General features: G+C 49.4%; 1 protein-coding gene across 6 annotated transcripts in view; it reads left to right on the forward strand.

Annotated features, from left to right (window-relative positions):
* LOC119953471 (sodium-coupled monocarboxylate transporter 1-like) overlaps positions 1 to 12,946 on the forward strand; it is a 243,059-nt gene that overhangs the window by 52,878 nt on the left and 177,235 nt on the right. For all 6 annotated transcript variants that reach the window (XR_005458029.1, XM_038777789.1, XM_038777786.1 and 3 more), the window contains exons 5-6: positions 5,624 to 5,675; positions 9,326 to 9,393. Coding sequence is in view for 5 of the 6 variants with exons in the window: in XM_038777789.1 (XP_038633717.1) it covers positions 5,624 to 5,675; positions 9,326 to 9,393 (120 nt within the window). In the remaining variant the exon portion in view is untranslated. The remainder of the gene's footprint in view (positions 1 to 5,623; positions 5,676 to 9,325; positions 9,394 to 12,946) is intronic.

Raw genomic sequence — 12,946 nt, forward strand, 5'->3', positions numbered from 1 at the left:
CCCGCGCGCCTGTGGGTAACTTATTCGGACCGGCATTATTATTTCGATTCCCCGGAGGAGGCGTGGGCCTTCGTGCGGACGGAGAAACTGGACTTGTACTAGGGGTTTGGGGTTGCGGGGTCGGTTGCAATATCTTAGCGCTGGATTCTGCTGTTGCTATGTTCTTTTTTTTTGTACTTTTGCAATTTTGATATGGTTATTTATGGGGGTGTTCTGCTATGTTTTTTTCTGCTGTGGGGCATTGGTTGAGTTGTGTATCTTGCGGGGAGGGTCGGGGGGGTTTGTTGTATTCTATGTCGTGTTGGGGGTATGAAGTGGGGCTGTTATTTGGGAGCTGTGTCAGAAGGGTGTGGTGGGGCAGTGCGAAAGCGCGGGCTTTCCTTTGGTTTCCCGCGCTGCGGGGCTGGGGGGCGGAGATGGTGACGGGGGAGGCGGGGCCTTAACTGGTTCTTCCCCGCGCTGGAGCGGTGCCTGGAGGAGGGATAGATTGGGGGATGATCCCACTTTGGGAGGGGTCAGGTTATTGGCGGGAGTTTCCGGGGTCAGCAGAAGTTAACTGACCCACGGAAGTACAATGAAGGACGGTTCGCGGCTGGGAGGGTTCCTGGCCTGGGGGGGAAGGGAGGGGGGGAAAGGGGAATACCGGGTTTCTGCTGGTAGGGTCAGGAAGGAGCTGGTGGGGGCTGGGGGGACAGAGGAGAGGTGTTGTCGCTGTGGGGACTGGGTCGGGCAGGGGATGCTGGCCTGGGGCGGGCAGTCGACGGGCTATGGCTAGTCAACGGGGGAGGGGGGGCGAGACGCCCTCTGATCCGGTTGGTCACCTGGAATGCGAGAGGGTTGAATGGGCCGGTGAAGCGATCGAGGGTACTGGCTCACCTGAAGGGGCTAAAGGCAGATGTGGCAATGCTTCAGGAGACCCACCTGAAGGTGGCGGACCAGGTCCGCCTGACGAAGGGATGGGTGGGGCAGGTTTTCCACTCTGGGTTGGATGTGAAGAACCGGGGAGTGGCGATTCTGGTGGGGAAAAATGTGTTGTTTGAGGCATCGGAGGTGGTGGCGGATAAGGGGGGTAGGTATGTTATGGTAAGGGGCAGGCTACAAGGAGAGAAGGTGGTACTGGCTAGTGTGTATGCCCCAAATTGGGACGATGCGGGCTTTATGAGGCGTATGTTGGGACGGGTCCCGGATCTGGAGGCGGGAGGTCTGATCATGGGGGGGGGACTTCAATACGGTGTTGGATCCTTCACTGGATCGGTCCAGCTCTAGGACGGGTAGGAGGCCGGCGGCGGCCAAGGTACTGAGAGGGTTTATGGATCAGATGTGTGGGGTGGATCCATGGAGGTTTGTGAGGCCGAGGGCACGCGAGTACTCTTTCTTCTCCCACGTACATAGGGTCTACTCTCGGATAGATTTCTTCGTGGTGAGTAGGGGACTGATTCCGAGAGTGGAGGAGGCCGAGTATTCGGCCATTGCAATCTCCGACCACGCTCCGCATTGGATAGAGTTGGAGATGGGGGAGGTGCGGGACCAACGTCCATTGTGGCGGTTGGATGTGGGGTTGTTGGCGGAGGAGGAGGTGTGTAGGAGGGTCCGGGCAAGTATTGAGGAGTGCCTCGAGGTGAATGATACGGGGGAGGTTCAGGTGGGGATGGTCTGGGAAGCCCTGAAGGCAGTGATTCGTGGGGAGCTGATATCCATCCGGGCACACAGGGAGAGGAGCGAGAGGAGTGAGAGGGATAGACTGGTGGGAAAGATGCTGGAGGTGGACAGGAGGTATGCAGAGGCACCAGAGGAGGGACTGTTGGGGGAGAGGCGCAGCCTGCAGGCTGAATTTGATTTGCTGACCACGAGAAAGGTGGAGGCACAGTGGAGGAAGGCACAGGGGGCAGTGTACGAACATGGTGAAAAGGCGAGTAGGATGCTGGCTCATCAGCTCCGCAAGCGGGATGCGGCTAAGGAAATTGCTGGAGTGAGAGACAAGAGTGGGAATGTGGTGCGGAAGGGGGTAGAGGTGAATGATGTCTTCAAGGACTTTTACGGGGAACTGTACCGGTCGGAGCCAACGGGGGAGAGGAGGGGAACGGAGAGGTTCCTTGACGGGCTTTCTTTCCCGAAGGTGCAGGAGGAGAAGGTGGAGGGGTTGGGTGCGCCGATTGAGCTGGAGGAGCTAGTTAAGGGGATCGGGCAGATGCAGTCAGTGAAGGCACCGGGGCTGGATAGGTTCGCGGTGGAATTTTATAAAAGTTTGTGGACCTAGTGGGCCCCTTGCTGGTGCAGACACTCAATGAAGCGTGGGAAGGGGGGACTTTGCCCCCGACGATGTCGCGGGCGGTGATCTCGTTAATTTTAAAGAGGGACAAGGACACCCAGCAGTGTGGTTCATACAGGCCCATATCTCTCCTCAACGTGGATGCTAAGGTCCTGGCAAAAATCCTGGCCACCAGGATAGAGGACTGTGTGCCAGGGGTTGTGCACGAGGACCAGACAGGTTTCATGAAGGGAAGGCAGCTGAACACGAATGTGCGGAGATTGTTGAATGTCATCATGATGCCGGCGATTGAGGGGGAGGCAGAGATATTGGTGGCACTGGATGCGGAGAAGGCCTTCGATAGAGTGGAGTGGGGGTACCTATGGGAGGTGTTGGGGAGGTTTGGATTTGGTGAAGGGTTCATTAGATGGGTAAGGCTGCTATATGAGGCCCCAATGGCGTGCGTGGCCACGAATAGGAGGAGATCGGAGTACTTCCGGCTTTACCGAGGGACCAAGCAGGGTTGCCCCCTGTCCCCCTTGTTGTTTGCACTGGCAATCGAGACGCTGGCGATGGCGTTGAGGGATTCAGAGAGGTGGAGAGGCCTGGTGCGAGGTGGAAAGGAACATAGGGTGTCGTTGTATGCCGATGACCTGTTACTGTATGTGGCGGACCCGGTGGGAGGGATGCCGGGAGTGATGGAGTTGCTAGCTGAGTTTGGGACCTTTTCAGGTTATAAATTAAATTTAGGCAAGAGCGAGGTGTTTGTGGTGCACCCTGGAGACCAGGAGGAAGGAATTGGTAGGCTCCCGCTTAGGCGGGCAGGGGAGAGCTTTAGGTACCTGGGGGTGCAGGTGGCCAGGGACTGGGGGACTCTTCACAAGCATAACTTCACCAGACTTGTAGATCAGATGGAGGAGGAGTTCAAGAGGTGGGACATGCTGCCATTATCTTTGGCGGGGAGGGTACAGTCCGTCAAAATGACGGTGCTTCCGAGGTTCTTGTTCCTCTTTCAGTGCCTGCCCATCTTTATCCCCAGGGCCTTCTTTAGGAGAGTGACTAGCAGTATTTTGAGCTTTGTGTGAGCACATGGGACTCTGAGAGTGAAGAGGGTGTTCCTGGAGCGAGGGAGGGATAGAGGCGGGCTGGCGCTGCCCAACCTTCTGGGGTACTATTGGGCAGCCAATGTGTCAATGGTGCGTAAATGGGTGATGGAGGGGGGAGGAGCGGCGTGGAAAAGAATGGAGATGGCGTCATGTAGAGGTACGAGCCTGGGTGCCATGGTAACGGCACCGTTGCCGCTCTCCCCTAAGAGGTTTACCACGAGCCCGGTGGTGGCGGCGACCCTAAGAATCTGGGGACAGTGGAGACGGCATCGGGGGGAAACAGGGGGCTCGATGGAGGCTCCACTGGGTGGCAACCATCGGTTCATCCCGGAGAACAAGGATGGGGGATTTAGGGGGTGGCAAAGGGCGGGCATCAGCAAATTGAGGGACCTATTTATTGGCGGGAGGTTTGCGGGCCTGGGGGAACTGGAAGATAAATTTGGCATTCCCCAAGGGAACATGTTCAGATACTTGCAGGTAAAGGCGTTTGCTAGGCGACAGGTAGAGGGATTCCCTCTGCTGCCGTCACGGGGGACGATGGACAGAGTGCTTTCGGGGGTGTGGGTCGGAGAGGGGAAGGTGTCTGACATCTATAAGGTAATGCAGGAGGTGGAGGAGTCGTCAGTGGAGGAGCTGAAGGCTAAATGGGAGGAGGAACTCGGGGAGCAGATAGAGGACGGGACTTGGGCGGATGCCTTGGAGAGAGTCAACTCTTCCTCCTCATGTGTGAGGCTTAGTCTCATCCAATTTAAGGTGCTGCACCGGGCCCACATGTCCGGGACTAGGATGAGTAGGTTCTTTGGGGGTGAGGACAGGTGCACCAGATGTTCGGGGAGTCCAGCGAACCACGCCCATATGTTCTGGGCATGCCCAGCACTGGAAGAATTCTGGAAGGGGGTGGCGGGGACGGTGTCAAGGGTGGTTGGATCCAGGGTCAAACCAGGGTGGGGACTCGCGATTTTTGGAGTTGCAGTAGAGCCGGGAGTGCAGGAGGCGAAAGAGGCCGGTGTCCTGGCCTTTGCGTCCCTAGTCGCCCGACGAAGGATTCTGCTACAGTGGAAGGATGCAAGGCCCCCAATTGTGGAGACCTGGACCAGTGACATGGCGGGATTTATAAAATTGGAAAGGGTCAAATTTGCCCTGAGAGGATCAATACAAGGGTTCTATAAATGATGGCAGCCTTTTCTGGACTTCCTGGCTCAAAGATAGGTAACTTGGTCAATAGCAGCAGCAACCCGGGGGGGCGGGGGGTGGGGGGGGGCGGGGGCGGGGGCGCGGGGGGGTGGGGCGGGGGCGCGCGGGGGTGGGGGGGGGGGGGGGGGTGGGGGTGTTCCTTATTGTAGTGTCTATTCTGTAACTTTATATTGTGTTAATTTGCGTTGATGTCAAAATGCTGTGTTGTTCATGGAGGTGGGGGCGAATGTTTATGATTGTTAATATTATTGTTATTTTTGGTATTTTACGATGGTGCGTTATTGTTGTATAAATTCAAAATTTTTCAATAAAAATTATTAAAAAAAAAAAAAGAATTCCCCAATTAACCCATTCTACATCATGGGGTGCGCATAAGAATTCCCCCAATTAACCCATTCTCCGTCATGGGGTGTGCATAAGAATTCCCCCAATTAACCAATTCTCCATCATGGGGTGCACATACGAATTCCCTCACTTAACCCATTTAAAACATCATAACATCTTTGGCAGCACGGTAGCACAAGTGGCTAGCACTGTGGCTTCACAGCGCCTGGGTCCCATGTTTGATTCCCTGCTGGGTCACTGTCTGTGCGGAGTCTGCACGTTCTCCCCGTGTCTGTGTGGGTTTCCTCAGGGTTCTCCGGTTTCATCCCACAGTCCAAAGACGTGCAGGTTAGGTGGATTGGCCATGATAAATTGCCCTTAGTGACCAAAAAAGGTTAGGAGGGGTTATTGGGTTATGGGGATAGGGTGAAAGTGAGGGCTTAAGTGGGCCGGTGCAGACTTGATGGGCTGAATGGCCTCCTTCTGCACTGTATGTTCTATGTTCTATCTGCATGAAAACAGCTGACTGGGGGCTGTCGTATGAGTGCATTAAGTGTGCTCAATTAATATCACAAATAATTCCTAGGATTTTGTAAGAGTGAGCACATTAGGCAATGGATTCTTATCAGGCTTTTAATCCTAAAATAATTGCTTATGTCAAGTGTATGAAATAGCTACTCATTTCATGATTAATTGTACCTAAATAATTTACTTCAAATCATAGTTAATATGTCTTCCTATTACTTTCCAGTTTCTTTATCTTGGTATCGTAACTTACGCACCCTCATTAGCACTAAGTCAAGGTAAATTCTACATTTTGTTGTACCTGTTTTTATTAAGTAGTCAGTGCAGTTATGAATATATTTTGTGTTGAATATAATGTAAAAATGTGTATAAATGCATAATTATTTGGGTAGTTTTATTTTGCAATGATTGTTAATGTGGTTTATGTTTTTACAGTAACTAACAATCTAAGTGTTCAATTACAATTGGGTATTTATGTTCAGGCACTGACAAAACTTTCACATTAATAAACGTTATTGAACAACAACATATATTTCAACAATTTGTCTCCTTCTATTCAAGGATGTTACAAAAGGAAGGGTAGAGTATTAATATACCCCCTAATGAGGGGGCAGCAGGGTAGCATGGGGGGCAGCAGGGTAGCATGGTGGTTAGCATAAATGCTTCACAGCTCCAGGGTCCCAGGTTCGATTCCCGGCTGGGTCACTGTCTGTGTGGAGTCTGCACGTCCTCCCCCTGTGTGCGTGGGTTTCCTCCGGGTGCTCCGGTTTCCTCCCACAGTCCAAAGATGTGCGGGTTAGGTGGATTGGCCATGCTAAATTGCCCGTAGTGGCCTAATAAAAGTAAGGTTAAAGGGGGGGGGTTGTTGGATTACGGGTATAGGGTGAATACGTGGGTTTGAGTAGGGTGATCATGGCTCGGCACAACATTGAGGGCCGAAGGGCCTGTTCTGTGCTGTACTGTTCTATGTTCTATGTTCTATACCCCCCTTTTCTAATTATAATCTCTGGGACAATGGGGATTCCGAGCATTTGCTGCATTAACCCAGCAGGGCAATTTACACTTCATAAATGTGTAAATGTATGTCCATCTGGGTACCGACCACACAGGTAGAAAGAGGAAAAAGAGGTTCTACATAGAGCGTTTGAGGAGCTAGGCAGTAAATTAAACATCACAACCTCCAAGGTTATTATCATAGATTATCATAGAATTTACAGTGCAGAAGGAGGCCATTCAGCCCATCAAGTCTGCACCGGCTCCTGGAAAGAGCACTCCAGCCATGGTCAACACCTCTACCCTATCCCCATAACCCAGTAACCCCACCCAACACTAAGGGCAATTTTGGACACTAAGGGCAATTTATCATGGCCAATCCACCTAACCTGCACATCTTTGGACTGTGGGAGGAAACCGGAGCACCCGGAGGAAACCCACGCACTCACGGGGAGGACGTGCAGACTCCGCACAGACAGTGACCCTAGCCAGAATCGAACCTGGGACCCTGGAGCTGTGAAGCAATTGCGCTATCTACAATGCTACCATGCTGCCCTTAAGAACAAATTAATCCACACTCCATTGTTCTACCGTATTCCATGTACCTATCCAATAGCCGCTTGAAGGTCCCTAATGTTTCCGACTCAACTACTTCCACAGGCAGCGCATTCCATGCCCCCACTACCCTCTGGGTAAAAAACCTACCTCTGACATCCCCCTATATCTTCCACCATTCACCTTAAATTTATGTCCCCTTGTAATGGTTTGTTCCACCCAGGGAAAAAGTCTCTGACTGTCTACTCTATCTATTCCCCTGATCATCTTATAAACCTCTATCAAATCGCCCCTCATCCTTCTCCATTTTAAGATCCATTCCAACCTTTCCTCGTAAGACCTAATCTCCATTCCAGGCAGCATCCTGGAAAATCTCCTTTGCACCTTTTCCAAAGCTTCCACATCCTTCCTAAAATGAGGCGACCAGAACTGCACACAGTACTCCAAATGTGGCCTTACCAAAGTTTTGTACAGCTGCATCATCACCTCACGGTTCTTAAATTCAATCCCTCTGCTAATGAATGCCAGCACACCATAGGCCTTCTTCACAGCTCTATCCACTTGAGTGGCAACTTTCAAAGGTCTATGAACATAGACCCCAAAATCTCTCTGCTCCTCCACATTGCCAAGAACCCTACCGTTAACCCTGTATTCTGCATTCATATTTGTCCTTCCAAAATGGACAACCTCACACTTGTCAGGGTTAAACTCCATCTGCCACTTCTCAGCCCAGCTCTGCATCCTATCTATGTCTCTTTGCAGCCGACAACAGCCCTCCTCACTATCCACAACTCCACCAATCTTTGTATCGTCTGTAAATTTTCTGATCCTCCCTTCAATTCCCTCATCCAAGTCATTAATGAAAATCACAAACAGCAGAGGACCCAGAACTGATTCCTGCGGTACGCCACTGGTAACTGGGCTCCAGGCTAAATATTTGCCATCCACCACCACTCTCTGACTGCTATTGGTTCGCCAGTTCGTTATCCAACTGGCCAAATTTCCCACTGTCCCATGCCTCCTTACTTTCTGCATAAGCCTACCATGGGGAACCTTATCAAATGCCTTACTAAAATCCATGTACACTACATCCACTGCTTTATTTCATCCACATGCTTGGTCACCTCCTCAAAGAATTCAATGAGACTTGTAAGGCAAGACCTACCCCTCACAAATCCGTGCTGACTATCCCTAATCAAGCAGTGTCTTTCCAGATGCTCGTAAATCCTATCCCTCAGTACCCTTTCCATTACTTTGACGACCACCAAAGTAAGACTAACTGGCCTGTAATTCCCAGGGTTATCCCTATTCCCTTTTTTGAACAGGGGCACGACATTTGCCACTCTCCAATCCTCTGGTACCACCCCTGTTGACAGCGAGGACGAAAAGATCATTGCCAACGGCTCTGCAATTTCATCTCATGCTTCCCATAGAATCCTTGGATATATCCCGTCAGGCCCGGGGGACTTGTCTATCCTCAAGTTTTTCAAAATGCCCAACACATCTTCCTTCTTAACAAGTATCTCCTCGAGCTTACCAGTCTGTTTCACACTGTCCTCTTCAACAATATGGCTCTTCTCATTTGTAAATGAGAGGCAAGGGCCAAAGACTTTGGGTATTTTTTAATTAGAATTATTGATTAATTCACTTGTGTTATGACTCCAGGATGAGTCGGGATGGAATTGACCTTGCACTTGCCCAGGGTGTTGTAACACCTTTAAGGCACAGGCCACAGTTCGTATTTGAATGTCTAGCCCATCTCCAGTCCAATTAAAGGGGCATTCCCGTGAAAATCACAATAAATAACTGTTTCCCCCTGAGGACTGGTTTGTGACCCAGAAACAGTCTGACCCCTGTTTCCTGACACTGCAGGGATAATCCTGCCCTGATCTCGCAGGTACCAGCTACACTGATGCCGCAAGAGTTTCTCTGAAGGCAATGAAAGCAGGAACACTGACATGGAGAATTCTGGATACAGCAATATGGAGAATAGAGGTTCTGTCCTCTGCATCATTTTTGCCATTGACCATAATTAGTTTGTATACTCCCAAAAGGCCAATCAGGAACTCTGACATTAATACCAATGCTAATCCTAGCCCTATTCACTCCACTGCTGGCACCAAGCTAGTGGGAGTATACCAAAAAAGCTGATAATTGTTGGCTCCATATCTGTTATCAAAATAAACATTTTTCTTAAAGGTCTTGATTGCATGTAAGAAATTACTGCCAATAAAGCTTAGCTTTAGTACATTAATGGAAAGTTCCTGGCATTCACATAAATGATTGTATCCTGTTATTTTTAGTTTTTCAATTACACCAAATGCTAATCAATCAGCATTTAAATAATACTAACTTAATATTCCAATTGTCTCTTTTTCAGTTACTGGAATAAACTTGTGGATTTCCATTGTAATGACAGCGCTTGTGTGCACGCTGTATACAGCACTTGTAAGAAAATTGAATTTGAATATTTACTGGTGTTGGTAATCATGACATTAGGAGACAAGATTCCATCGATGTGTTTCTGCCGTGATAACACCTGTTGCTGCTTTTCTCTGTGGACCCTGCTGAAGTATATGGGATAAGGGGTGGGATCCTCATCTAACTTACAAGGGGCTGGATAGTGTCTGCACCATTAGGGCACGTCCTGGGTGTTTGCCTTGCTCCAAAGACATGAATTGTCTGTTCTGGGATGGATAGTTAGTCCTTTCGTGAAACCACAACATCCCCAGTGGCTCGTCTTCTCAGACATTTAATGTATTTCCATGAATTTGTAATAGGGCCGCATTACATTTTAAAACTTATTTTGGAATCTTTGGGGGATCATGTCCAGAATTCCAGTTTGAATCTCCCCTTGTGATCATATCAATATACGAAATAGGTGCAAAAGTAGGCCATTTGGCCCCTCAAACCTGCTCCAGCATTCAATATGATCATGGATGATCTGTTTGTATTTTGAATTTCACATTCCCATTAACCCTCAATAACCTTTGATTTCCTTACCTGAGGCAGAGAGTTCCAAAGATGTAGAGCCATCTGTGAAAAAGGTTCCCTTCATCTCTCTCCTAAAAGAATGACTCCTAATTTTAAAATAGTGCCCCTTAGTTCTGGAATCACCTGCAAGAGGAAACATCGTTTCCATGTCTACCTTGTTAATACCATTCACAATCTTGTATACTAAATATATATAATATATATACTTGAATGTAGCCCACTTTTGCCTCTCTTTGATACACAGGCCTCCAACCTTCCACACGACTGTTGGGGTGAGAATATGGTAACTCCCACTGGCAAGACCCATCCTTGGCTCTGTCCATTTCACATTGAGGGATGGGTGAAGGCTTCACCTTCAAACTAAGCCACAAGAAATTTACGAGTATGTCCAAGATGTGGCATATCCAAGTCCCAGTACTTTGGGCTGGATTCTCCGCCCCGCCGCAGCAGATTTCTGTTTTACGCAGCCAGCGGGATGCTCCGTTACGCTGGCCGGTCAGTGGGGTTTCCCATTGTGGCCTCTTCCCCCCCCCCCCCCCCCCCCCCCCCTTTGCTGTCGGGAAACCCCCGGGCTGGCGGCAGAACGGGGCATCCCGCCGGCGGAGAATCCAGAAGTTAGGGTGGGAGTATGTTGGGTGCTCCATGAAATTTTGAATCTACTGTTTTTACACACTGAAAGTGATCTCCCTTTTCACCTACAAGAACATGCAAATTGTAATTGTAAGTTTTGATATATTTACTGCTCTATGCATTATTTTACACTTGAATCAAACAAATAGAGAACGGCCGTAATTCTGCGGGTATTGTGATTCAATTTTCCCGCCAGCAGCGCAGCCCCGCCAGTGGGTTTCGAGGCAGCGTGGGGCAGTAACAATGGGAATCCCTTTGACAATCGGCAGGAAGGGCTGGTTTCTCTGCCCAGCTGCGCCACATTTCTGTTTCACCCCGCCGGAGGGAAGCTCCATTACGCCGGCAGGTCAATGGGGTTTCCCATTGTGGGACAACCCCACACCTTCAGGAAACCCCTGGGCTTCTGACAAAATGGAGGATCCCGCCGGCGGCGAATCTAGCCCAGGATCCCGCTGCCAGCGAACGGTGCGTGGCTGAGAAACATGTGGCTGGCGGACCTAAGTTTGCTGTAAAGAATAGACGTTCAGAAAATGGAGCCTAATAGCAAATCTTTATTTTGCCATAGTTTATTTAATTCCATTGCTTTCTCATGGTGTTACAGTCAAAAAATATTACAGGAATATTTTCTATGACTCTGTAATTTTTCTCTCTTTTCACTACCTTTCTGTTTTCCTTTCATGCCTTTTCTTTCTACGTCTGTTGCATCTTTTTTCTAATTCTCACCTCTACAGTCTGGAAATGTTGGTATACAAAATGAGAGTTTCTTCTAAAGTAGATGAGTATATGATTTGCTGAGCATGCCTTTTTTCAAAGTGCTGTTATGCCCATTAAAGGCATTTCATATACATAACTTTACGCATGGACTGATCTCGGATAGAAACATCTGGAACAGTCTTTTATTTGTTTAAAGTGGACCTTTACTTGTTCAGTACAGACTATCAAGCCTCCAGAAAGTTCCAAATTGAATAACCATGGGTGGGGCCTCCCTCTGGATTGAACATACCAAGACAACTGTTATCTCTGGAATTCACATCTGCCATTGTTAGAGGTCGCCGGGCCCCTTACTGGGGGGAGCTCATATTCTGGAAGGTCCACGGGGTAGTTAATCATTCCCACCCCACAGGACACGTGCGGGTTCTAACATCCCTCCCCCAGATTCCGAAGAATCCTTCAAGGAGCATGGTGCAGGAGGGCGCTTGACTGTCTTGGCGCATGGCTGGGCACCGTGCACCCGAGGTGCTGGGTCGGGCAGCGTGTATCTAGAAGATGAACGCCGACACAAATGTTGTTGTGGCTGCAATGCCTGAGGCTGCCGCTCTGAAGGCTTCCCATCAGAGGCTTCCTGTGTTTCATCTCCGAGTCTGAGTCAATGATCTCAGCCATGTCGGCGTCTTGACTCCCTTGTGGCTCCGCTGTGGCCTGATGAGGCAGAAAATGCGGTTTGAGAAGAAGATTCCAAGCACGAGGAATTTCCCAAAGAAGTGGTTTCCTCGACTGAATGTGAGCAAGGTGCTTTCACCAGTTCAAAAGAGAGCCACCCTAGATCTGTCCTCTTCCCCAGGGAATTTACTGGGAAGATTTTGCTCTTGCTCACATTCAATCCATACCCCGAGAAGCATCTGAAGTGTTTCAACAGTACCATAATTTCTGACATACCTGTGAGAGGATCAGAAGCGTACAACAACAAATTGTCCTCGTAAAGGGACACTCTTATATTCGTCAGGCCCTCTCTCAATACCTTTACATTCTCTTGACAATCTAAGCGCAATAGCCAACAGTTCAATCGCGAGGGCGAACAATAGTGGAGACAGGGAGCATCCCTGTCTCATGCCCCTGTGTAGTCGTAAATATCCTGAGCTCATAGCTGATCCAGACACTGGACGTGGGGACATTATATAGCAGCTTCACCCAGGAAATAAAAGTAGGACCAAACCCAAATCACCCCAATGCCTCGAAGAGGTAGCTATACAGTACTCCACGCGGCAAAGGCCTTCCCTGCATCCATGGAGATGATTATCTCCTGCACCTGCTCCAATGGGCAACATGACCACATTCAAAAGCCTCCTGACATTGGACAACAACAGTCAGCCCCTGATAAACCCTGTCTGGTCCTCAGAGATCATTTCTGGCAAGCACCCCTCCAAACCAGAAGTTCACCAGAACCGTAGCTAGTATTTTTGCATCAATATTTAATAGTGAAATAGGCCAATGAGACCCACACTCAAGGAGATCGTTGTCCTTTTTCAGGATTAGAGAAATCAAGGCCTGCATCAGTTTGGCTGGCAGAGAGTCATTAAACATTCCCAGTATGTGTGGCGCCAACAAAGCCGTGAGCTGTTTGTAAGATTCTGCCAGAAAACCATCTGTCCCCGGTGCT

The sequence above is a fragment of the Scyliorhinus canicula genome, chromosome 18 (genome assembly GCF_902713615.1).
Source record: "Scyliorhinus canicula chromosome 18, sScyCan1.1, whole genome shotgun sequence".
In the NCBI taxonomy this organism is placed as follows: Eukaryota; Metazoa; Chordata; class Chondrichthyes; order Carcharhiniformes; family Scyliorhinidae; genus Scyliorhinus; species Scyliorhinus canicula.